Here is a 27,603-nt window from a genome sequence, read left to right as displayed (position 1 = left end):
GGCCTCAGACCCTTGACACTTAGTAGCTGTGTGACCCTGGGCAAGTCACTTAACCCCAATTGCCTCACCCAAATAAAAAAAAGAAAAGAGAAAAACATTTATTAAGTACCTACTATGTGCCAGGCACTGTACTAAGCACTGGTTATACAAAAAGAGGCAAAAGACAGTCCTTGCCCTCAAGAAGCTCATAATCTAATGGAGGACACAACAAGCAAATGAATATGCACAAACAAGTTATATACAGGAAAATAGAAAATAATTTTAAAAGAGAAAGCACTAGAACAGAGGGGTTGGGAAACTTCTGGTAGAAGATGAGGTTTTGCTTGGGACTAGAAGGAAGCCAGGAAAGCCAATAGGGAATGCCTAACAGGCATAAGGACAACCAGAGAAAATGCCTGGAGTGGAGAGATGGTGTCTTTTGTTTGAAAAATCGCAAGGGTGTGGATGTCACTAGATCAGAGTCCGCAGTGGGGAGTGAAGTGTAAGAGGATTGGAAAGGTGAGAGGAAAGACATAAAATTGTCAGGGACTTTGAATGCCAAATAGGATTTTGTATTTGATCTAGGAGGCGACAGAGAGCCACTGGACTTGATTGAGTTGGGGGAGGCAGGGTGACATGGTAGGACTTGAACTTTAGGAAAATCACTTTGGTGGCTGAATGCAAAATGAAGGGGAGTTGGGAGAGACTTGGGCAGATGCACCAAGAGGGCACTACAATAGTCTAAACTTGAGGTGGTGAAGGCTTGCACCAGAATGATGGCAGTATCAAAGGAAAGGAGTGGGGCATATTACAGAGATGTGGAAAGGTAAAATCAACAGACCTTTGCTACAGGTTGCACATGGTGGGGAGGGTGAGAGATAGTGAGGAATCAAAGATGGCACCTAGGTTTTGAGCCGTAGAGACTGGGAGGATTGTGTTGCCTTTGATAGCAACAGGATAGTTAGGAGAGGGTAGGGTCTAGGAGGAAAGATAATGAGTTCTGTTTTAGACATACTGCATTTATGAGTTTAAGTAAAGCTTATCTGATGTGGAATAGTGGAAAGTATACTAGTGTTATGGTCAAAGACCTGGGTTCAAGTTCTCTTAGGCATCTGTGAAGAAGCAGAATATTACAGTCTTAAACTTAGAAGTACACTAGAATTAAGAAAGGCCTTAAATGCTTAGTAGAATCAACTAGGCTTCTATCCCAAGCTACAACTGAGATTAATAGCTTAAGAATTCTCAGCTAGGTACTAGGTGGTACAACAATCTTTGGAATGTGAACAGATCATTCCTTATTTTCATAATGGCTTGTTTGGATCTCGGATATCTAACACCTTTATTTCATCCTAGAATCAATAGAATTATTTGTTCCTGGTATCATGATTTAATACCACAACTATATCTTTGATTTGTTTTCCCTTTCTATTAAATACTCTCTTCTTGATTTGTACATTTAAGGCAAGTATTGCTGTGTGAAATAATTGATTTAAGTTTTCTAGAAGCCACATAGTTGAGTGCATACCTCCCCTAACCCATTTCAGAGGGGTTTTCCAAAGGGGATTTTTGGTTGGTAGGGAGAATCAATGCCAGTCAACCACCCTCTGAGCAATTACTAAATATAATAAATATGTACTTCTCATAGATCTCATCCCCAAACAAAAGATAGTGATTCAGTGTATTTGCTTTGACACATACTAACTGTAACCCTGGCTTATTACTTAACCTTCAAGGACTTCAGTTTCTTGTTGTGATGAAATAATGAGATTTAGCAGATACTCAAAGACCCACCTGGAGATTAATCTAGACTGATTGAATCAAGTGAGAGTGATTAACTGCTGATTAGCCTACTTCAAGTTAACTGGATTGTAATCACACCTTGAGAACACCTTCAGAACCAATGGATTTGGATGACACCAACCAATCAGCTTGAAGCAGTGTGTAAGGACCGCCTCTGTTCCAGACCTATAAAAAGCTTCCACAATCAGTTTGCTAGAGAGAGTTCCTGATTAAAGCAGGCTTGTGGAGGAGGACTTGAGGAAGAACTCAACCAGGCTGGAACTCTATGTGAGATAGGCCTTTTCGCGTAACTTTCTGAAGTCCTTGTGAATACCTGTATGTTTTAATAAATGTTTAATGCCCAAAGACTGGTGATGAAGCTTCGAATTTAAAGCGATCACACAATATAGAATTTAAATATCACATTGTCTATATATAAACTTGGAGGTTGGACTAGAATAGCCTCTGAGGCCCCTTCTAGTTCTAACTTTAGAGTCTCATATGTATATATAATTATATATCCTTTGACTATAGTATATATAATTACATATCCTTCGACTATAGTATATATAATTATATATCCTTGGACTACAATGCCTTTGATAAAATAGTGTCCATTTTTATTTTGAAAAAATATGGAAGGATAGAAGAATCTTTCTTTAATTTTCCTTCTACAGGAAGCCTTTCCCAATCCCCATAAATTCTAGTGCCTTCCCTCTGTTGATTATCTCCAATTTGTACTGTATATACCTTGTTTGTATATGGTTGTTTGCACGTCATCTTCCCCATTAGACAGTGAGCTCCTTGAGAACAAGGAATGTCTTATGTCTTTCCTATTCCAGGGAACCTGGGTGTCATGCACAGGCACAGTGCCTAATAATATGCTTAATAAATGTTTATTGACTGGTTGATTTAATAAGGTAAGAAATACATATATTTGAAGCCTCAAGCTGATGTCAAATAAAGTCAAAGTATTAATACCATTCTCACTAAAAACAGTAGTAAAGCAGGGCCATACACTTTTCTCACTTAATATTAGACACTTTCTGAGAAATGTTAGTCATTGTACAAAGAAATTAAAGGAATAAGAAGGTGGAGAAACATAAGCCTGTAAAGGAGAGAGATAGGCTAAGAGTGGTCATAAAGACGAAATTCCTGGGGGCAGCTAGGTGGCAAAGTGGATAAAGTACCAGCCCTGGATTCAGGAGGACCTGAGTTCAAATATGATCTCAGACACTTGACACTAGCTGTGTGACCCTGGGCAAGTCACTTAACCCTCACTGCCCCGCCAAAAAAAAGAAGAAGAAGAAAAAGAAAGACTAACTTCCTTCTAAGGATCCCAAGAACCTAGCCTAACTATGATCCTATTTAGTTAATGTAGATCTTATTTCTTCAGAGAAGGAAATGGAAGGAATGATTTCAGAGATGTTATTTTCCATAGCCTAGGGTCACTTTCCCCAGGCCAATTAAGGAACTAAAAAGCCAAGAATTTAATGATTAGGAAGTCACCATTGACTTTCAGTTTCAGTGGATTAGTGGGTCCTGAAATTGCACTCATCATAACATGAAATAACATGAGATTATAACATCAAATGAAATATTTGTAAAATACTTTGAAAATCTTAAAGCACTATATACATATTAGTTATTACTATATAATTAGTTATTCTATTATTAGATAGTAATAAAGACAAATACCAGTATAGGTCTTTTCCCTTAGGAAAAACTCTTTAAAACATGAATTTCCATGGTGCTCTAAAGGTTGACTGTTGCCATAGAAGTGAGATTTTCCTTTGGGCAAAGGCGTATAATGACTGCTTGAATGCAATAGCAATCCAATGATAATACCTCATAGAATAAGATGTCATAATGAAATTCACATGGAAATTAGTGTCCCACCAGATTCCAAAATGTATCCCAAATCTGCCCAATACTGGGGGAAAAAAACCAACAGAGAAAAAGATCAATGAAATAGAATAAAGAAGTCCCCCAAAGAACCCAATGTTAATAAGTGATTGCTGCTTCATAAACCAATGTCTAAAAAACACTGGGGATAGGGATCATCAAATAAAAACTTTTGGAAAATATGGTTAGCAACATGATGGGGGAAAAGGGTTTAGGTCTATTCCTTAAACTACCACTACAAGGAGGTCTAACTAAATGAATGACCTAAATGTTTAAAGAATTATTTTTAAACTGGAAGAAACTGGAATAATATATTTATTTCAACAGGAGAAGAAAATATTGAATAAATAGAAGAAAGCACTGGAGATAAAGCATTGGGCTTGATTATACAAAGAAAAGGCAAAATTACAAAAATAAATGTCTAAAATAAAAATGAAAGAAATGTATTAGGAAAAATATTATACTGGAAAGGTAGGTTAGAGAAAAGTTATACATTTTAATGCCAAATAAGGATTTTAATCCAAAACAGAGGAGTTTCTATTTGATCCTAGAAGTAACAGGGAGCCAGCGGGGTTTATTAAGTAAGGAGGTGACAGTTATACTTCTGCTTTGGAAAAAATCACTTTAGTAGCTATGGAGAAGATACAAAGGTAGGTTAGGTCAATTAGGATTCAGTTGAAATAATCCAGACTGAGTGGTAAAGGTCTGTGAACCAGAGAAAGGGACAGTGCAAGAGATATTATATCGATAGTATCCACAAGGCTACAACTGTCTATGTTCTATAATATACAGTATATAGTATACTAGCATATATGCATTTGTATATGTAAATGTATATACATTTTTGTTCGATTTTCTTAAAATGGGTGCATCATTACTTGTGATATTCTATTAGTTTTTTGCTTGTCCAAAATGTAAATAGTTAAATTTTAGTGTTCTTGGTGACGGTTTATCCCATAATTAGTTCAATTATTAGCATTTGCTGTGAATTTTAAGTTTGTAAGTTAAAAACAATATACTAGCTTATGAAACATGCAGAGTATTTCTGTGATTATTCCTTTTGCCGTGCTTGATTCTTTCACCTACAAAATTCTGCTGTAGTGACAATCCTTCCACTGTCAATCAACTGTTCCTCTTTTTGAAACCATCAGCATCATTACCAGAGATGCCCCTGCTGCTAGAACTACTTTTGGAAATCCCTTCTGCTGCCAGAGCTACCAGGAGATCCCTTACAGCCCATCAGCTGTTTCTTTTGGCTCCATTTCAGTCTACAAGACCTTACTCCATTTAGAAGATGGCAGGCAACAAGAAACAGCTGACTAGTAGCAGAAGCTCCAGCCCCTAGGCCTTTAAATAGAGTAAGACACTGTAAGCAGGAGTAGATTCCCTGAAATGTGCCTCTAATCACAATAAACAAGTTTGCAAGCTCTATTTTCCAGGGATCTCTATGGTGCTTAGATGTGCTTAGAGGCCTACCAATCACAACACAATCTCAGAGATGTAATTTCTGGGTAGTTAATATTCAATTTGCTAATTATGGCTAGCAAATAACAAATTGTGGTCAGTGGCTTTCTCTCATAAACCAGAGATGAATTGTGGGGGCTGCTAACAGTTTCAATACCCTTGGAAGAGTGGGTGTTTCTGACAAGGAGAAATCAATTCTGATTGGTTAACAATTAATGAGATGATGAATATTATAATGGAGGTAAGCTTATTCTAATGAGGGGTTGGAGGCCATGACTTTTATTACCTCACTCTTGGACAAAGAAACTCATCTCTATCCAGACCACTTCTTTTTTTAGGCAATCTAGACAAAAGAATCTATTCTTCACCCCAGTCCTACCTGAGAGGAACACAATGGTCCTGAATTGCCTAGATAAGATGGTCTTTACCTTTAATCAGACCTTGGGTGGGGTTCCCCCCCCCAAATTGAACCCAATCTCATCATCAGCCCTGTCCTTTGGAGGCTGCCTTGACCAAAAGGTGCAGTTTTCTGAATGAGGAAATAAGAATGGGATAAAAACCTGGATCCCTCCATATTAGTAATTGGTTATTAATAATTGTTTCTCTCAGTACCAGTAACGGTGACTCCAAAAGCTACCACGAGAGAAACACATCTCTGTAATTATATGTAAATAGGAAAATGTAAAATTTTAAAAACATGTTAGCAATGTATTTACTGTGGTTTTTTTTTGGGGGGGGGGGTTGGGGGCAGATCTTGGGAGAACAGATGCTCTTTTTTTTTTTGTGGGGCAATGGGGGTTAAGTGACTTGCCCAGGGTCAGCTAGTAAGTGTCAAGTGTCTGAGGCTGGATTTGAACTCAGGTCTTCCTGAACCAGGGCTGGTACTTTATCCACTGAACCACCTAGCTACCCGGACACATCCAATCTCAATCTACATGATCCTTGTTTTGTTCATGTATTTCTATAAAACCAGCACAGAGGACGCAGTAAATACACTGGAGGGCTTCTGCTGCCTCTTTTAATATTGCGAACATGCCAGGGCAACACTTTGGCTTTCCATCTATTATCTATTACTCCTGCTACATGACAAAACCTCTCTTTCTAATGACATGTGCCCATGATGTTTGTGTTTGTTTTTTTAATGACATTTCTCATACATAAGTCATCTTGGTAATAGCCTGTTTCTACCTAGCTTGAGCTTTTCCATTACTCTCTGGGTCATTTGCAATTGTGATTCTTCTAACACAGTGTTCTAGAATTTGTAGCATCACTGGATGCTACATGGCCACATGAGTCATGGAGTCTTAGACCAGCTTAACACCTTACATGGGAAATACCTTGCATGTGGAAAATCTTTATGTCTGCCCTACCAAATCAAATTATTATTTTTGCAAAAATGATAGCAGAATATTATACTTGTTATATCTCACTAAATCTTGTGATTATACAGATATGTTCTGCTATTAAAATAAGTATTTCGGGGGCAACTAGATGGCACAGTGGATAGAGCACTGGCTCTGGATTCAGGAGTACCTGAATTCAAATCCAGCCTCAGACACTTGACACTTACTAGTTGTGTGACCCTGGGCAAGTCACTTAACCGCCCCCCTATAGCCCCACAAAAAAAAAATGATTTCCCTTTTCAATTTTAATTCAGGATGCCTTTAATGAATATGAGGATTGTCATAGAGATCTATTAGAGATAAAAAGGCAGGTACATGGGTTAGTAGTTGTTATATTCTTGATTATCTTTTTTAAAAATGTCAATACGGTCCCTCATCATCCTAGTTCTCCCCACTCTGGGTACTCTCCAATTGGTCAGTGTCCTACCCATAACCAGTTTGTTAGGGTCTGACTTCTGACTTCTGATTGACCCTATTTAATCTTAAGAGCTTCTTCCTAATAATATCTTTTTTTTTTTTTTAGTGAGGCAATTGGGGTTAAGAGACTTGCCCAGGGTCACACAGCTAGTAAGTGTTAAGTGTCTGAAGCTGGATTTGAACTCAGATACTACTGACTCCAGGGCCAATGCTCTATCCACTGTGCTACCTAGCTGCCCCTAAACAAAAACCTGTGGATTCTTTTTTTTAATTATTTTTATTTAAAAATTTTTTTTGGTGAGGCAATTGAGGTTAAGTGACTTGCCCAGGGTCACACAACTAGTAAGTGTTAAGCATCTGAGGCCGAATTTGAACTCAGGTCCTCCTGAATTCAGGGTCTATCCACTAGCTGCCCCAATAATATCTTTTTTTTTTAAATCTTTAAAATTTTTTTTGGTGAGGCAATTGGGGTCAAGTGACGTACCTACTGTCACATAGCTAGTAAGTGTCAAGTGTCTGAGGCTGGATTTGAACTTAGGTCCTCCTGACTCCAGGGCCAGTGCTCTCTCCACTATGCCACCTAGCTGCCCCCATAATATCTTTTTTTTTTCAATTTTAACCTTCAATTTTCAATTTTGAATTTTAAATTCCAAATTCTCTCTCTCCCTCCAGCCCCTCTCCCCCTATCAAGAAGGCAAGCAATGATACCAATTATACATATAAAGTCATGCAAAACAAGTTTCATATTATTTTCTTTTAAAAAGGCAAGTAAAAGAAAGTGAGAAAAAATATGCTTGTCTGTACTGAGAGTTCATCAGTTCTCTCTCTGGAGGTGAATAGCATTTTTCATCATGAATCCTTTTGAATTGTCATGGATCATTTTATTGATCAGAGTAGCTTTCTTTTACAGTTGATATCCTTTACAATATTGCTGTTACTGAATATAACATTCTCCTGGTTCTGCTCACTTCACTTTGCATCAGTTCTTTGAACTCTTTCCAGGTTTTTCTGAAGCCATGCCTCTTGTCATTTCTTATAGCACAATAGTATTCATCATAATCATATGCCACAATTTGTTCAGCCATTCCCCAACTGATGGTCATCCTCTCAGTTTCCAGTTCTTTACCACTGACATGAGCTTAGGATAAGTCGGAAGAAGTTTCTCCTGTGAGAAGCAAAACCAAAGGGGACCCAATAACAGGACAGACATATTGAGGAATTAAGGGACTATTAAAGTTTAGCTTGGCCAGCTAGATATCAGGTTGGACATACCTAAGAAGAAAGGGGAGATAAAATTCCATAGCAGAAAAGCCAATTAGGTGTGGCTATTACCTGAGCTGGGAGACAGATAATTCCAGAGGTCAGGACTATCATTCCAAAATAAAAATCCCCCTGATTCTCAGAAATCTCTCCCCATCCCACTCCCAAAAGGCACTTTCCATTGTCAGGTGGTCACCACATCTATCCTCTATAAAAGCTTTGGCCTTCCTTCTGTTCTGGAAGGAAGATGTTTTCTAAGCCATATCCTCCCTTTGAGGCTAAGTCTTCTACTTCCCTCTCAGTCACATAAAGGACCATTATAACTCTAATTGGACTGTGTGTGAGAGTGTAATTCTTTACAGAGGAATACCTAAGGATTCCCACCACCATTTTCCCATAACATATTTCTGGCACCCAATGTGGGGCATGGGATCTTCCTCTTCTCACCACAGCACCCTAAGGTAAGAACTCCTTTTCATTTATTCCCTTTGCCAGCACTTGCAGAGGGGTAGAGGTGGGTCAGCTTTTCCACTGGAGGAACAGCGGTATATCCCTTGAGAAAAGCTTAGCCTAAAGTGTGAACCACATTCAGACTCTTGGATTTGATATCTCTTTGGACAGGACAATAGCTGGGTAAAGGTTTAAACAGATTTACACCCATGGGGCAAAGAGGGAGTGTCCCAAAGGATTTCCCTTTAGGGTGAATCCTGAACAATTGGGCTAGCTTTGACCTTACAAACTTGAAAAAGAAATGTATGATCTTTTACTGTAACACTGACTGGCTGAAAAATCAGTTGGAATCCCAAGAAAATTGGCCAGTGCATGGGACTCTTAACTATAATACAATTTTGCAAATGGACCTGTTCTTCAGGCATGAAGGGAAATGGACAGAAATCCCATATAGACTGGCCTTCATGGCCTTAAGTCAGAACTCAAAGGGAAAGGAACTATGCAAGAGTAAGGAACTTGCCGACTTGTTATTGCTAGCTGTTGTACTCCTGTGACACAACTACAAAAAAGAGCTACTATAACTATTTTTGTACATATAAGTCCTTTTCCTTTGATCTCTTTGGCATACAGACCTAGTAGTGGTACTGCTAGGTTAAAGGGTATATATAGTTTTATAGCCCTTAGCCAATTGTTCCAAATTGCTCTCTAGAATAATTAGATCAATTCACAACTCCACTGACAGTGCATTAGTGTACCTATTTTTCCACACTCCCACCGGCATTTGTCATTTTCCTTTTCTGCCATTTTAGCTAATCTGATAGTTTGTGAGGTGGTACCTCAGAGAATGTTATAGTAGTATTAACTGTCTTTACCATGTTATCTGTGAGTAGTAGAAACTGCCCTCTGGGGACTCAACATTTTCCTCCTCCTCTTCTTCTTCCCTGGACACATGTAGTCCCTCTCTCCATAGTGTGAGATTAAAATTGGATATTAGATCATAAATCTACCCTACTTAACTTTTCCCTTAATTTATCTCCCAGACTAGTAAATGGAAGAAGCTTCTGGTTTTCTAGATAGACCTTTTATTGTATGGTAGTCACAAGGTGATGTTGATTAGAAGGATAGGAAAGTAGAAATACAATACAAATTGTCTTAAGTCTAGGCTTAGTCTATATTCCTTATAAAACTCACCAAAAGCGGAAGGCCACCTTTGGGGTGAGAGACCGAATCAAGCGCGTGCTGTTAACCGAGAGCCAGGCCGAGTCAAACTCCAGTCCGCGTCTGTCTGTGCAGCGCAGCCAGGAGACCAGCGGAGCAGGAAAAAAGGCCCCACTTCCGTTCTCTCCTTGCCTTTTAAGCTTGCACCCCGGAAGTCGAGTGCTCAGCAGGCAATCTGGCGTTCCTCGCAGGCGGACTGGTGTGCGTAGCTCATGCTGTTGGTCTCCTCCCCAAAAGGGTGGTCCTAAAAAAAACTGGCATCTCTCCATTATCTAACCGACTGTTAAAACTTTTTACTACAATAGGAATATAATTTTTGTTTGCTTATATTTTGTAAAATATTTTGGGTTTTAGGGGCTAGATTTTAAAAAATTAAATTAAATAATTTTTATTATCATACTTTTTTGTTTTCAAAAACTTGGACACTTTATTCTTTTTTTGTCCTGAGCAATTTTTATTTATGATTTCTTGAAATATAGCTCTAAAAAACTGGCTTTTAAAAAGGCCCATTGGGGAAGCTAGGTGGCACAGTGGATAAAGCACTGGCCCTGAATTCAGGAGGACCTGAGTTCAAATCTGGCCTCAGACACTTAACACTTACTAGCTGTGTGACCCTGGGCAAGTCACTTAACCATCATTGCCTCTCAAAGAAAAAACAAAACAAAACAAAAAAAGGCCCATTGGGATTCAAATTGTGAGAGTTGGAATAATGCCCCCTGCTGGGAGGAACATTTTGTGAGCTCTGGCCTGAGGACATAGCCATGTGGCCTTGGCCTTGGCTTCAGGAAGTGATGTTTGCTCGTGGGTACTGTCAATCAAAGCTACCAGCCAATTAGCTTGGAGGGGTGTGTGTGTGTGTGTGTGTGTGTGTGTGTGTGTGTGTGTGTCCCCATCCACACGGCCCTGTTTTTGGTTGGAGAAGAGGCTTCTGGGAGGAAGAAGGGGGAGTGGGCTCACCGGGGACCTCTTGTGGAGTGGAGCTGAGATACTGGCTCTCTTAGATAGATAGATGAAAGCATCTTGGCCTCTTTCTCTCTCCTCACCAAATTCTTATGCTCCTTAATAAATACTTTAAAGTCTAAACTCTTGCTAAAGCTTATAATTTATGGTGACAACTCATTAGATTTTTAGGCAGTTTAGCTAGAATTTTAGCCCCTTACAGACAGCAATATTACAAAATGGAGCTACTTGACTAGGCCTTTAAACCCAAATGACTGGCTTGCATTGAATGGCCAATAATAACTTCCAGCCTAAGCCTCTGTAGCTCATTGTTTAGGTTTTGATGCCATTGACTGGCCAACAATGTTGTTGCTCAATTGTTTTGTTTTGTTTTTTGGGGCAATGAGGGTTAAGTGACTTGCCCAGGGCCACACAGCTAGTAAGTGTCAAGTGTCTGAGGCCAGATATGAACTCCAGGACCTCCTGATTCCAGGGCTTTATCCACTGTGCCAGCTAGCTACCCCATGTGAATTGTTTTTTTAAGGAGACTATGATATTGGGGGTGGCAAGATATGCATCAGGATGACTGGAGATGGCCCCAGATATTTTTTTTATTTGTGTGTGTGAGGCAATTGGGGTTAAGTGACTTGCCTAGAGTCACACAGCTAGTAATTGTTAAGTGTCTGAGGCTGGATTTGAACTCAGGTCCTCCTGAGTCCAGGGCTGGTGCTCTATCCATTATGCCATCTAGCTGCCCCCCCCCCCCCATATTTTTTTTAAGGTAATTGGGGTTAAATGACTTGCCCAGTCACACAACTAGTCTCAGGTGAGATTTGAACTCAGGTCTTCCCAACTTCAAGGCCAGTGCTCTAGCCACTGTGACACATAGCTGCTCCCCAAGCCTCATTTGACCATTTTTTGCCTCTTGATGGCAGAAATAGAAATTGTTTCTGTTTATCCAATAACCCTGAGGGTCACCTCCACCCCACCCCACCCCTCAGTTTATTTTTCTCTTTTGACTAGGTAAAAGAGGCCTTTCTTTGTCTCTTTTCTTACCTAGCCTTAATCACTGATAGGTGTTGCCTCAGGGAAAATGAGACCAGGGGAAGACCTTAGTTTAAAATCTGGGCACCCAGATAGCTCCAGGCAGAGAGAGTGAGGTGGTGACTTTGCACAGCCCTGTTTCACTTAAATCCAATTCACTGCAAGTCATAACATCACCTCCCCTCCCCCCAACCTCAGCCTTGTCATGGTCCTCTTCAAGAACAAAGGACAAACAAAAAGGTTTTGGTGCTTAGAATGAGTATAAATAGCAATTGTTTTCTGTTCTGGCTAGAAACTCTTTGTGATAGTAAACTCTGCCATCTTTTATCTCAGATCTTATCTCTAAGCCCTGGGCTCTACCTTTATGGTGAGAATGCCAATATAGATGTGGCTCAGTTTGTGGGCTGTTGGACTAGCCTAGCCTATTAAGATAACAATGGTTAAATTAAAGTCTATAGACAGTCTGTAATTTTTGACCATCATAGCTTATGAAACAGAAACATATAATTTTTACAACTCAAAGGGAACTAAAAAGTCATCTATTTCAAGTCCCTTACTTTGCAGATGAGGAAATAGTCCAAAGAAGTTTAAATGACTTGCCTAAGGTTACATAGCTAATTAGTGGAAAAAGTCTTTCTGATGCTAGACCCATTTTTTTTACTACCTCGCTGTTCTATAAAGCATTTTTAATATAGGGGCTTTTATTAGGAATTATGAGTAAGCCCATAGAAAGCCTGTGAAAAGATATATAGGTAAAGAAACCTCTGGCTAGGCTTTTAAGTGTACTTTTTTTTTGGTGAGATAAAGTGGCGTCATTAAAGATGAGCTTGGCTTATAAAATGTAGGTCTCCAGTATAGCTGTACCTGGTTCATTAAAGGTCTGCCATTATCCATCTCTACTACTACAACAAATTGAAACTAAATTTAAAAATCATAATATGTGCCATTAAATATCACATTATTGAAAATGTAGTGTTACAACAAATTCAATGTAAAATTTCATCATGCATACAGAGGAGTCCTTAGAAGGGAAAAGATTTAATATATTAACTGGCTTCCAAAGCTATAAAAAAGAGCATTGTTTTCAACTCTTAGTAAGATATGTTAACATTTTTTCCCACTACAAAATTTATGGTGCATAACCTCAGCAAGATCTCCCAAATTCTTCTATAAAAATCTTATCAATGCCCTGTCTTATCCTCCATAGTGTATGGAGCAAACTGCCTCAGTTTACCCAAATAACTCGAGGAGACCACCAAGTCAAGCAGAGACAGATTTATTACATTCCTGCGGGAATGGGCAAACTCAATGCCTGAGCCGCGCTAGCTAATACATGCTTTGACCTTTTATAGGGGAAGTCCCCACGCACACTAGGGCGAGCTCACAATCTAACATCCAATCCTGTCTCACCCAGGGTGTGTGTTTAGCTCGTGATCAATGTATGGAGACATGCATACGTGTTCCAGGAACAAGGGGGAAAAGGGGAGGGGGAACAAGGTCAAACCAAAGGAAGAGGAAACAGGGTAGTGACAGTCATATGTTTCAGATCTCACAGTTCCCACTGACTCCCCTCTCCCGGTCCCTGTCTCTAAAGATATTCAACCTGAATAACAGGAAGAGTCACTCAGGTGCTTCAGCATTGTTCTGTAGTCGTGTTAATCCTAGAAGGATGACAGGGTTAAAATTTATCTTCGGTTATGTTGGGAAGAAAAGAATAATCCATTGTTGGGACCCCAGGGCCAAGGGGATTCTGCTCTGAGAAAAAGAGACATGCCATTTAACATCTGGTCTCAACTTAATTGCTGCATCCTGTGCCGAGCCCTGTCCTTTCTTCTTGAGTCCCGAGTATTGAGTTGGTGGGCAAACTCCCTGACCCACTCAACAGGGACTAGGGTTCTGACACATGATGGATTGCAGACAAAACTAATATGTAGCTGACAAGCGGGGAGACTGAGCAGAAGTAAAAACACTGTTAATTGGCAATAAAACTTAAAGGAGACAGTGAGAATTTGACAAGCAATAAATTTCTAAATGAACTATACTGGGGCAGGGCTGGGTACCTTTCAGACCCCATCCTCAGAGTTTAATCTGACTCAAATCCATAATCATCTCATACAATAGGAAAGGTTGCAAATCCATTTTCTGTTCAATCCTGAAATTATACCTCCCACTTCCAAGACCTAGTGTTCTTCAAGGTAATCCAACCTATGTACTTGATTCCATTTCCTCTTACCTCCTCCTCCAGGACCCCTTTTCAATGTCTTCTCTCTCTCTCTCTCTCTCTCTCTCTCTCTCTCTCTCTTTCTCTGTCTCTCTGTCTGTCTCTGTCTCTGTCTCTATTACTCCTCCATTGGTTCCTTATACCATATTTTTATAAATATGTTCAGGTCTTCTTAATTCTTAAAAAAGTCTTCCTTGATCTTTCTATCCCATCCAGCTACCATTTCATCTTTCTTCCTATTTAGAGCTAAGTTTCTTGAAAAAGTTCTCATGTAATGTTTCAATTTCCTTACCTCTGTCTCTCCTCAACCTCTTTCAGTATGGATTCTCCTTACCATCATCCTACTGAAACTACTCTTTCAAAGATCTGGTGATCAACAGATCCATTGCCCCTTTTCAGGCCTCATCTTCTAGGACCTCTCTGAAGCATTTGCCACTTTATCATTTTGTTACCACTAGATGGGTTCTTGAAAGCACTCCTCTTTCAAAGAATTACTCATCCAGACAATCCAATCAAAATTTTAGTAAAAGGATTTATTCTTTGGCACACAGAGGCATGGCTGGGAGAAGAAACCTCGACTTTGACTCCTGTGGAGGTACAGGTTTATGGCATGTTCCTTAATCAGACGGCACATGCAGGTATGGCTGTGTTAAGGGCTAAAATTCTAGCTAGTCTGTCTAAAATATCTAGTGAGTGGTCGCCAATCAATTATAAGCTTTAGCAAGAGTTAGACTTTTAAGCATTTATTAAGGAGAATAAGAATTTGGTAAAGAGAGAAAGGCCTAGATTCCTATCTATTAAAGGGAGGGCACATTTCTAGCTCTGCTCTCCACCAGAGTCCAAAGGAAAGAGAGTCAGAGCGAGCGCCAGTCTCTTCCTCCTCCCACTAGCCCGCGTCACTTCCTGACGCCAAAGAAAAGACTCCTGGTCTTGCCCTCAAAGACCTTCGCTTCATGGGCAGAACTCTTCTACAGTAAGTCTCCAGCAGGCGGCGTCATCCCAATCATTACAGCTGGGAGAAGAAGAGTAACTTCAACTCCCAGGAAGGTTTAATCAGACAGCTATAGAGATATGGCTGGGAGAAGAAGCCTGACTTCAACTCCCCAAACAAAGAAGATGACAATACAGGCAATAAGGGGGTGGGGGGAGAGGCCTAAGACTGAAAAGTTACAGCAGTTTGAAAATGATGATGTCAGCTATTTGGATATATGAATAATAAAAATTCTACATTTCTAACTTGAGAGTATTGTCACTACCTGGTCCTAATCACGTTATTTAATAAATAATGATTTCCTTCCTTCCTTCTTCCCTGTTGTTTGAAGTGGGCATCCGCCAAGATACTTCCTTTGATTCATTTTTCTTCTCTAGACCCTCTCCTCTAGAAGCAACCATGGTATGATAAAGTACTGGGCTTGAAGTCAGGAAGACCTGGGTTCGAATCCTACTTCTGATATCTCACAATCTACATCAGTGGATGTTATTTTTGACAAAGTCCATCTTTTCTTTATGCCAATTCTTTATGGACTGATTCAGAGAAAGTCCCCCAAACTTAGACAGAGACGTCTGAGCAACACAGGGCTTGGGGCAGGAAGAAATGTTAACAATGATCTAGTCACATAATCACAGGATTTGACACTTGGAAAGGTCCCGCTCAGTGGCTCTCTAGTCCAATCCATATACAAAAGAAATCTTGAGTATAACATAACCCAACAAATGGTCATTCTGCCTCTACTCAGAGGACCTCCAAGGAGGAAGAACGCACCACTTCTCAAGGTAACCCATTCCACTTTGTGAAAGCTCTAATTGTTCAAAAGGTTTTTCTGACAGCAAAGCATAAATTGTCCTTTTTGCAGCTACTACCTATTGCTCCTCCTTCAGCCTTCAGAGGTCAAGGAGAGCTTCCCCGTGACAACCTTCATACTCATTTTTGAGGTGAGGGGACAGGTCCAAAGTCACAGGAGTAGAGAGCAGCATCCTCATCAAATGTCATGATAAGGACATAGAGCTTGAGCCAGCAGGGATATCAGAGGTTATCTGGTCCAGCCCCTTTATTTTTCAGCTGAAGAAACTGAAGCCCAGGAAAGTTAGGTGACTGGCCCAAAGTCACACACGTAGGAAGCATCAGCTTTGAACTCAGGTCCTTTGACTACAGAGCTAGTATTATTTCCAGTGTATCATAATGCCTATCGCTTGAGATCCCAGACACTTAATGGAGTTCTCTGGAGGACATGAAATTCTGGCTGTGTCTTTTGTAAGAACCTCCCTCAGCAAGACTGAAAAAAGGGAACAGCAGCAGAGGAGTTTCTAATGTTGGTATTTATAGGCCCCAGTTGACAGGTGTGGCAGTTAATGAGAACATGCTCCCGCCGCCCTCTGGCTGGGCTCCCCCAGTCTCTACTAAGTATTAGCAGGCTCACATGCTTGGAATGACGTGGCAATTAACTGACAAACGTAGCTTGGTTTCATTATTGTGGGGCATCATTTCCTTTTTTTTTTTCAGCTTGCAATAGTTCATATACTTGACAAGGCATAGGTGTCAGGAGGTTAGTGCAGGAGATATTCTGGGGCTGGCAGAGCTTCAATGTGCCCCTCAAATAACACCCAGAGACACGGCCTGTTACTCCTCTGAAGCCTAGTGCAAAGTGTGTTCCAGAATCATAGACTCAAATAGCAGCAGCTCTGTTTCTAATGCCAAATACCAGCAGCCAAAGGAAAACATTGACTACTGCTCTCATCCACCAAGAAAATTCCACCAGTGCCAAGTCATCACTGATCTCTGACTGGAATCTCCTCCCTGTTCTCTGTCCTCCCCAGTGGGCTTGGGCTGCTGTACAGGGTGATATGAGAAAGTAGGAGGCAGGTCATTTCTAAAACCAGCTGGGTAGGTAGTTACAATGACTGAACACAAGGTAGCTTTGTAAAATTCATCAGAGGATCGCTACACAAAACATTGAAAACCAATGATCTGGACATTAATCCATCATTCCACATAACCAACCCTTGAGGTAACAAAGATTTAACATAAAAGTGATGAAGCAGATGGCAAACACAGAAACTTCTACATAGAATTGTGGCAAATGGGAGAGGTGCCACAGGAATAGGGACATAAAAATATTGTCCTGCTTTTCAAAAATTGGAAGAAGGTAGGGTCTTTTCACTTAGGATAAGCTTTGACTTCAATTCCTGGTTAAATTCTAGAAGTGGTTACTGTGTGTGAATACTTAGAAAGGAAGAGATAAACACCATGAAATAGGTTCTTTTTTTTTTTTTTTTTTTTTTTTTTTTTTTTTAGTGAGGCAATTGGGGTTAAGTGACTTGCCTAGGGTCACACAGCTAGTAAGTGTTAAGTGTCTGAGGCCGGATTTGAACTCAGGTACTCCTGACTCCAGGGCCGGTGCTCTGTCCACTGTGCCATCTAGCTGCCCCGAAATAGGTTCTTTAAAAACAAGACATTCCAGATTAACTCTGTTTCTTGGTAAATCAGAGGAATGCCTCATCATATAACTGGATTTCAGCAAGGCATTTAACAAACTCTCTCAAGATGTCCTTGTAGACAAGAGAGAGAGATGGGCTGGATAATAGTACAGTTAGGTGTGGTTAATAAAATTTTTAACTTTTCTATTCAAATATACCTTTTATTTTTATTTTTTTTTAAATTTTTATGTTTTTGGTGAGGCAATTGGGGTTAAGTGACTTGCCCAGGGTCACACAGCTAGTACGTGTTAAGTGTCTGAGGCTAAATTTGAACTCAGGTACTCCTGAATTCAGGGCCAGTGCTTTATCCACTGCGTCATCTAGCTGCCCCTTCTTTTATTTTTAAAAAAACAAAATCTTAAAAAATATAATTGAAAAATAATTTTATTGATATCTTTTTGTTTTTACATGACCTAACTTCCCCATCTATCCCTTCTCCTTTCCCTCTCTGAGAGATCCAACCCAGATAACAAAGAATACATATATATATATATATTGCGGGACAATGAGGATAAGTATCTTGCCCAGGGTCACACAGCTAGTGTCAAGTGTCTGAGGCTGGATTTGAACTCAGGTCCTCCTGAATCCAGAGCTGGTGCTTTTTCCACTGTGCCACCTAGCTGCCCCCAACAAAGAATATTTTTTAAAGAAAAAAAAAAGAGAAACAATTAGCAAAACCACCAACTCATGAAAAAAATATGAAAATATATGCAATGTTCCACACCCATGGACCTCCTACATCCAAAAAGGAGTGGGGGGAGGTGTTTAAAAATAGAACCATTCAATAAAGTAGATGAGCAATGACATTTATGAGTTTTTAAAGTTTGCAAACATTTAATACCTTATTCCAACCTCACACTAATCAGAGAAGGATCATTTTAAGCAGCAGCACAGTGTAGCAGAAACAAGGCTGAATTTGGAGACAGAAGACCTGAGTGCTTACCTGGTAAGCCTACCCCAGGCACAGAATCATTGGATAAAACCTTACTGGCTATCTAGTCCAACAATTTTCCCCATCCCATTTTAAACATAAGAAAAGTAAGGTGCAGAGCAGTTAATTTCCCTAAATCTTGCAGAAAGTAGAACTGAATTAGATTCAGTTCCTTTAAATACCAATCTTTATAGAGTACCACCAAAGTATTTCTCCTTAGACATATGACCATGGGCTTAATTCCTCATTTAACCGGTTTCTTCATCTATAAAATGGGTACAACAGTACTTACACTCCCTACCTCATGAGGCTATTGTGAGGAAAGTATTTTTCTAGCCTTAAATAGCTATGTAAATGTGAGTTGTTATTAAACCTGGAAGTTCATGAAACAGATGGAAATTCAAGTTAGGCCTTTAGTTTTAATATTGGGGAGTTTAGTTTAGGCTCTCCTCTCCTCTGTAATGAACCCCCTGCAATGTAGCTTCTGAATGAATCTTTCAACTGAAACTGTTTTCTCAAAATTTACTGAAGATCTCCTCATCTCTACCTCTAAGTAGACTTTTCTTAGTCATCATTCTTGGTTTTCATGACATTGCTCTCTCTTGGTGATCCTACCTCCTTAATCATTCCTTCTCAATTTCCTCTGATAATCATCCAAAGCATACCCCCTAACAGTGAGTGTATTCTTCTCTCAATAGAGATAAGCTAGTTGGTGTAATAAACAGTGCTGGCCCTGGGGTCAAGAAAGCCTGAGTAGCTGAGTGACCTTGGGCAAGTCATTTAACTTTTGTCTGCCTGCCTTAATTTCCTCAACTGTAAAATGGGGGTAATAATAGCACCTACCTCCTAGTGTTGTTGTGATGATCAAGAGAGTTAATATTTGTGAAGTCTTTAGCACAGTTCCTGGCATATATATATATGGCATTTTATGTGTGTCCCCTTCCCTTTGATATGTTCTCTCCTTTGCTAGGTAGGTATTAGGTAAAGTACTGGATTTAGAGTTAGGAAGACCTGAGTTCAAATTCTGGCTCAGACCCTTAACAGTTCTATGGTCGTGGACAACTCATTTAATGTTTCTGTGCCTTAGTTTTCTCATCTGTAAAATGGGGATAAAATTGGTGGTACAGTGGAAAAAGCACTGAGCCTGGAGTCAGGAAGACTCCTCTTCCCGAGTTCAAATCTGGCTTCAGACATTTACTAGTTGTGTGACCCTATGCAAGTCATTTAACCCTATTTGCCTCATCTGTAAAATGGGTTGGAAAAGGAAATGGCAAAGCACTCCAGTATCTTTGCCAAGAAAACTAGGGTCATGAAGAGTTGGCCACGAATGAACAACAACAAAAACAAAAAGCGCCTACCTCAGAGAGTTGTGGTAAGAATCAAATGAGATTATCTCCTTGCTTTGCAAACATTGAAGTACTATATAAATGCTACTTATCATTGTTGACTTCTATAGTCCCTATGTATTTAACTATCATCTTTACCCAGAGGACTCCTATATCTAACTTCTTCTTTTTTGGGGGGGGGGGGCAATGGGGGTTAAGTGACTTGCCCAGGGTCACACAGCTAGTAAGTGTTAAGTGTCTGAGGCCGGATTTGAACTCAGGTCCTCCTGAATCCAGGGTCGTTGCTTTATCCACTGTGCCACCTAGCTGCCCCCTTTTTTTTCTTTTTTTTTTAGGACTCCTATATTTAAATACCCAGCCCTAGTCTCTCTTTGGAGCTCTAATCTTAGATCATCAACTGCCTATTGGATGTTTTGAGCTATATGTCAGGTAGGTATCTCAAATTCAGCATCCAGAACAGAACTCATCTTTTCTCCAAATCTCATCCTTCTTTCCCAAAAATCTATTCTTCTAGAGCATCACCATACTTCCAGTGACCCATGTTTGCAACCTCAGGGTTATCCTACATTCCTCACTCCCCCCACATACAAAATTAGTTGCAAAATCTTAATATTTCTATTTCCACAATATCTCTCAGTCTCCTTTCCAATCATAACAGCTACCCCAGTTCAGGCCCTAATCACCTCTTAGCTAGGTGGTAAAGTAGATAGAATGCTGGGCCTGAATATAGGAAGATCTGAGTTCAAATCTATCCTCAGATACTAGCTGTATGACCCTGGGCAAGTCACTTTTTTTTTTTTTTTGCAGGGCAATGAGGGTTAAGTGACTTGCACAGGGTCACATAGCTAGTAAGTGTCAAGTGTCTGAGGCTGGATTGGAACTCAGGTCATCCTGAATCCAGGGCCAGTGCTCTATCACTGTGCCACCTAGCTACCCCCTGGGCAAGTCACTTTAACCTCTGTTTGCTTCAGTTTCCTTAACTGTAAAATACTAACAGTACCTACCTTCCTAGGGTTGTTGTGACTTTCAAGTTTGTAAAGTGCCTTGAGTAAAAGGACGTGGATTCAAATCTTTTTTTTTGTCACTTACTTTGTCACTTTGTCACGTGGCCATGGGCAAGTAATTTAACCTCTCTGGCTCTCAGTTTCCTTGACTGTAAAATGAGAAGATTGGGCCCAACTACTCCTCAGGTTACCTCTGGCTCTAGATGTAAGAGCTTATGGTTAGTGCATTTGGAACATCCATTTGCAGAGGAGATGGTAAGGGGAAAGACTAGCAGCAGAAATGCTAGCTCTGGTGCCAAATTCCTACATAACTTCCCATGTTCCCCAAGTACAAAGCTAAAGTGTATGGAATTAACAATGTTTTAGAATTAGAGAATTTAGAATTGGAGAAGCAATCTCCAATACCATCTAATTTTTTGCCTTGTAATTTGTCCTTAACTATAAGCCTAGCTAAAATGCTTTGGTTTTTATTACTTATCCTTCACTCTACTACGTTCCATTTACTAATCACAAACACCCAACAGAACATCTCTGTGAAATAGGTCAATATATGCCTAAACATTTGCTACTCAATGTTCATTAATACTGTCCCCATTTTTAAAGCCTCAAATGGCCTTGCACTTAATCCATTTAGCATTTGCTATGCAAGTTAAATAGTAGGTCTACCTTCAGAACCTGATATGGACAGTCCAAGACCCTGAACCCAAGAGTTCTGGAAATAGTGAAATTAAAATATTATTATTATTATTATTATTATCATTAGAATTGCAGGGCAATGACCATTAAGTGACTTGCCCAGGGTCACAGAGCTAGTACATGTGTAGTGTCTGAAGCCATATTTGAACTCAGGTCCTCCTGAATCCAGGGCTGGTGCTTTATCTACTGCACCACCTAGATGCCAAGGAAATTTTAAAATAATAACGTTAAAGAGGCATTAACATCTGCACCCTAAAGACCACAAGACTTTTGCATTTGACTTTCAGCGAAAGCCTCTCATATATGTCTCCTCCATTAGAATGGGCTGTCTTTTCTATTTGTATCCTCTAACTTTCATCCCCTCTCCAGCACACTGCTTTGTACAATTATTTATGTCCATTCATCATTCATTCGTTTGTTTGTTCATTCATGCTAGCTCTCATGTTGATGAGAATAGTGAAAATATTTTAGAGTAGCAAATAGGGACAGAACTGATAGGATAATTAATTTCTATCTTAAAACCACCCCTGTTACAGAAAACACACAAAAATCATTTGAAATTAATTTTGTAGAAGGAGTTTTTTGGAGGGGATCTGTGTCGGGAATTACAAATTGCCCCCTCACCCCCAATTCAGTGACCTTTTGGTATATTATCTTCCTTTAGATTGTAAGCTCTTTGAAGGAAGGCACTTTTTTTAAAATTTGCAGCAGTAAGCACAGAGCCTAGCATTTAGTAGGCACTTAATAAATATTTACTGTTGTCTTGCAATTCAAGTTTATACCTTTAAAAGTTGCCTGGATTATTAGAAAAAAAGTTGCAACCTAGGTCTTGTTGATTCTGTGATTCCCTCTCTATAATAATTGTGTATCATAGAATCACAGATCAAATTAAAGAATTCTTAAAGGCCTTCTCAGTCCAGTTTTCTCGTTATAAAGTGCAGGTTAAGTGACTTTTAGTTAAATGACTTTGAGGAAGACAATTTCTTTGACCTTGGAGAAATCATTTCATTTCTATCATCTTCAAGTTTTTGGTCTGTAAAATAATGGGGGAGAGGAAAGGATTAGTTTATCGCTAAGGTTCCCACTACTTCTAAATCTCTGAGGATGTTTGTAGTTGCATCGACAAGGCAATCAAAGGTCGGGATATCTGTAGCCTTTTTCTTGGTACTTAAATTGGTGCAAATCACAGGTTTTTCCACTTCTGAATACTAGGAATTGGGAAAAGAGCGGCAGAATAAGGACAGTCCGATTTCAGGATAGCCCGAAGTAGTCAAGGACAGCAGAGAAATAACTTTTTAAAAAATTCGATTTAAAAAGCATTGTTCCCCAATTTTCCAGTTTGTAAAACGCGGGGCTCCTGACCTGTGCCTGTGTCGGGGAGGGAGGGATCGGTGATAGCTTGGAGGCCGCAAGGGGAATAAAAGCCACTTTTTAAAGGGGAACCTCCCGGGGGTTCCCCAGAATCTTTGCCTCCCTTTCCCCGCAATCCCAACCCCGGTCTCCCGCTTCCCTCAGTCCTTTCCCCGCCTCTCTAGCAAGCACCTCCTCCCCGGAACCCAGCGGAAGCAGAAAGACCACCCCATGCCGCACTGCGAGCACTAACTTTGAGAAATTCCACCCTCCCCCCCCTCCCCCCCGAAAATCCCCTTTCACCCGCCCTTCCCCCACCCCCAACACAGACGGGTCAAAGCGAAAGGCAAGGCCATTCTCAGTGGCCAGAACCAGGATCTCGCGCGCTGACTCTAGGCCCCGCCCACACCCGCTCCCACGTGATTCTCACGGCCTCCTGCCTGGTCCAGCCTTCCCCTTTCCCCTCCCCTCCCCGCCGGTCCCGCCCCGCCCCTAGCCCTGCGCGGCGCACCCCGCTGCTCTTCCGAGCCGCCATTGTTCAGCCGCGGGAGGAGGCCTGGTCCCTGGCGCCGGCGCCGACACGCCGCTTAGCGGTGGCCCCTGGAGAGGCTGCCTCCTCTTCCCTCCGCTCCTCCTCCTCCTCCTCCCCCTCTCCCTCCTCCTCCTCTTGGCGGCTAGTGAGTGAGGCTGCCTGGGGGACCCGGGAGCAGCCCTGTCCCCCCGGCGGCTCGGGCCGCGATGAGGTCGGCCTGAGCCGAGCGCCCGCGCGCCGCCTCCTTTTCCCTTCCTTCCTTCCTCCCTGCCTGCGGCCCCTCGGCCACCCCGCACCTCCTCACTCCCCGACGGCTCCTCGCGCGGGGCCCCGGACCCCCGAGGGAAGATGGCCGCGGAAGCCGCGCGGAGCTGGCAGGACGCGCTGGCCCAGCAGGCCGAGGAGGGCTCGGCCCCGTTGCGGGAGCTACTGTCGGCCGGCCTCTACCTGCTGCGTACCGAGCTGGGCCTCGACCTGGGACTGGAGCCGCACAGCTACCCGGCCTGGGTGATCCTGCTGGGCACGGCCGCGCTCGGGCTGCTGCTCCTGCTCCTGCTCGGGCTGGGATGGGCCGCGGCGTGCGCCGGAGCCCGCCAGAGACGGAGGAGCCCGCCCCGCCGGCGGGAGGAGGCGCCGGCCCCGGCCCCGGTCCCGGAGGACGGAGCCCTGCTGAAGAGTCTCAAGAGCGAGGATTCGAGGAAGAAGAACCGGAAGAGAGTCGCCGAGAAGCCCAAGGTGAGAGCCCGAGTTGGGATCAGGGTGGGGGCGGGGGGACCCCGGTCCGGGCCGACCCTGAGCCGGGGGGGCCGGGAAAGCAGCCGCCACAGACTCTCCGGGCTTGAATTCAGAGCGGAGGTGCGCGGGTTTCCCGAATGGGGACATCATGGGCATGGAATTGCACATGAACTTGGGACGTAGGCAGAGCGGGCGCAAGAACGGGTGAGGTTCCGAAGGCCGGTGGCGAAGAGTGGACAAAGAGCCGACGGGGCATGCAGGTGTCCTCCCGAGACCGAGCCGGTCTTGTGGGTCCTTGTGACCCGCGAGCGTTTTCTGAGGCCTAGCTGACATGTGCAAGCACTGACACTGGAATGGGACGTCATGGAGGTGGTAGGAGGAAGTTGTGTGAAGACGAATTCAGGCTTTGGCGAGCTGAAAACCAGGAGAGGTGCAATTTCAATATGTATATTTAGAAGGGGTCCACTGAGGAGGAAGACACGTGGAAGACACGTTAAGCGTCTGACTTAGCAGCACTCACCGCACCAGCCTTCCATGTTGGAAGGGAAATGGATGCCCTCCCATGATGAATAGTCACTGGGGATAGAAAAGAAGTAGATACCTGTATTCAGTGGGAGACAGAACCGAGATTTAGGCCAGTGAAACAAAATGTTGACTCAAATGGGCCATCAAAGGTCCGGATGATAATCTGTAATGCCTTTTTCTATATACCTCCAACGCTGGGGAGTTTTGTTAAATGAACTAGAGTAAAAGTATGACAAAGCGAAACTCTGGGAGATCCAGTCATTCCCTGGGCCACCGGTAGAAATGAAGTTTTATAAAACCTTGTATTTTGCATTCATGTAGCAATAATAGTTCCATACTTTAAAATTTTCCATTGTTCTCTTTAGAAAAAAATTTTAAAATTACTTCCCTAGCTGTGTACTTATAACCCACTGGGTACAGATTACACACAAGGGTTAAGGCAAGGGATTTAAAAAAATGTAATTCAGAAAATATTAAGGCACTGTGATGTTTTCGGGCTGCCCATATGAACCTAGTAGTGGTATAAATAGACTTTTAAGTAGACAAGTAACTATAGTATGTAGAAAAATGTACAGTGTTATGGGAAAGAGTACTAAGTTGGCCTCATGATTATTTGTTGTTGAAATATAGAGAGAATTTTTTTCACCCAGTCTAATTTAAAAGTTGCTATGAACAAAACAAATTTTGACTTATTTTTTTTTAAATCAGTGAGATGTGGATTCAATACCACGGGTCCTTTCTTTCTAAGAGTTTATACGGGGAATAAAGGGATGGAAAAGAATTTGTTGTTCAGTCGTTTTCTCAGTCAGAATGACTCCATTTGGGGTTTTCTTAGCAAAGATCCTCCAGATTATTTCCAGATGAGGAAACTGAGGCAAACAGAGTTAAGTGACTTGCCCAGGGTCAACCAGGTGTCTAACCAGGTGTCTTGAGACCAAATTTAAAATTAAGACTTCAGGATTGGCACTCCATCCACTGCGCCACCTAGCTGTCACTTCAGTGCCATGCATTGACCTTTGTGGTTTGATGAATGAATATAATATTCATAGCATGAATCATAGACGTTGAGAGAGTGGAAGGGAACTTAGAGTATGTGTCCAATTCTTTCATTTTCGAAAGGAGAAAACAGGCTCAGAGAGTTTGTTAAATCATTTTCCCAAAGTCTTTTTCAAAATTGTTTCTAATGTCTCGTTTTTTATGGCTTAGCACAATTTTTCAGATTTCTACTTTATCTAAAAATCTGAAAATTCAGTATGTTCAGATTAGAATATTTGTTTTATTTTTATAGAGTGGTATAACTTATTAGTAATAATTCCCTAAAATGCCAAGTTGTATTCTAATTTGTAATAAAGGTCCCCAACTTGATGTCATCCGGTCATCATTTTTTTAAGTAGGGAAGAACCTACTTGAATTCATGGTCTAAAATATTCTACATTTGCATTTTATCGAATCAAGAAAGATACTGAATTTCAGATTGTGCAGTTTTCTTGGGAAAATGTCATGGTTCAAATAAGATGAATTCTTTTAAATTTATGAATAAATAAATGAACAACCACTTTTTAGTGCTTCCTATGTGCAAAAAGCACTGTGCTGAGTCCTGTACAGTCTGCTCTCAAGGAGCTCACTTTTTTGTTTGTTTGTTTTTTTGTTTTTGCAGGGCAATGAGGGTTAAGTGATTTGCCCAGGGTCACACAGCTAGTTAAGTGTCAAGTGTCTGAGGCTGGATTTGAATTTAGGTCCGCCGGAATCCAAGTCCAGTGCTTTATCCACTGTGCCACCTAGCTGCCCCCCATACCTCACTTTTTGATGGAGAAACAACATGTATAGAAGGTTGCAGCTGCAAGGCAGATGGAAAGGCCTCATGGTTTTTAGGCTGCATCTGTTAAGCAGGAGATAACATCTCTATTCTCCCCCCCCCCCCATCATGCAATACCCATTTCAGATGTTGAACCATTTAACAATGCCAAAGACTTTGGTGGCAAGGACTTTTTGGGTGGTCTTTAGTATCTCTGGCTGCAGAACCAGTTCACAGCAAGTAGCTTCTACACAGGGGTTGAGTGTTGAGTCCCTACAGACTGGAAATTGGTCTGGTGCTGTGGAGGAATCTTGGGTTCAGACTCCTCAGTTCTCTCCTTAGAAAGTCTGAGAGAATGGTGTTCAAGATGGTGGCTTGATTTGTCTGGCACTACCAACTATTTCTCCTTCAGTGTTTTTTGAGGCTTTAGCCAAGCTGATTTGCCTGCCCTGTGGATGGCAGTTGGTTGGAAGTTGATTGAGATACCTAGTGTCTTTTCTAGTGGTTTACCACTCTCTGGATGATGAATGTTGGGCCTGGGCTGAAAGCAGTAATTTACTAATAGAATTTTTACTCAATTTTGGACATTTCTATCTCATTTATCAAGTGCCTACTATATCAGACACTTTGTAAACTCTGAGGATACCAAGAAAGGCAGAAAGACAGGCCTTGCCCTCAAGGAACTCACAGTCTAACAGAAAACAGCGTACAGACAATTAAATGTTCACAAGATACATACAGGATCTTTTGGAAATTATATACTAAGAGAAGACTCTTAAATTAAGAGGGACTGGGAAAAGCTTCTTATGAAAGATTGAAAGGATTTTGGCAGGGACTTGAAGGAAGCCAGGACATGGGGTTGGAGAGCAAATTCCAGGGATGGGGGAACAGCCAATGAAAAGTACCTGCTATGTGATAGGCACTGTGCTAGAAAGAGTGAAACAATCCTGCCTTCAAGGAGCTTTTATCTTTAATGGGGAAGACGTGTATCCAAATACAAAATAAATACCAAGTGATTTTGGAGGGAGGCACTGGAGTTGGAAAGAGATCTGAAAAGACTTCATTTAAGACAATTGAACTGGGTTTTGAAGGAAACTAGGAATTTCAAGAGGCAGAGGTAGAGACGGAATGCATTC

General features: G+C 41.4%; 1 protein-coding gene across 5 annotated transcripts in view; it reads left to right on the top strand.

Annotated features, from left to right (window-relative positions):
* Positions 1-23,414: 23,414 nt before the first annotated feature.
* The window catches only part of MTDH (metadherin), a 62,576-nt gene continuing 58,387 nt past the window's right edge, over positions 23,415-27,603 (top strand). For all 5 annotated transcript variants that reach the window (XM_043964810.1, XM_043964819.1, XM_043964803.1 and 2 more), the window contains exon 1: positions 23,415-24,147. In XM_043964810.1, the coding sequence (XP_043820745.1) occupies positions 23,761-24,147 (387 nt within the window). In that variant the 5' untranslated portion in view covers positions 23,415-23,760. The remainder of the gene's footprint in view (positions 24,148-27,603) is intronic.

This window comes from Dromiciops gliroides, chromosome 1, assembly GCF_019393635.1.
Source record: "Dromiciops gliroides isolate mDroGli1 chromosome 1, mDroGli1.pri, whole genome shotgun sequence".
NCBI lineage: Eukaryota > Metazoa > Chordata > Mammalia > Microbiotheria > Microbiotheriidae > Dromiciops > Dromiciops gliroides.
Note: the sequence above shows the minus strand (reverse complement) of the source record. Positions and strands in the feature narration are given on the sequence as shown.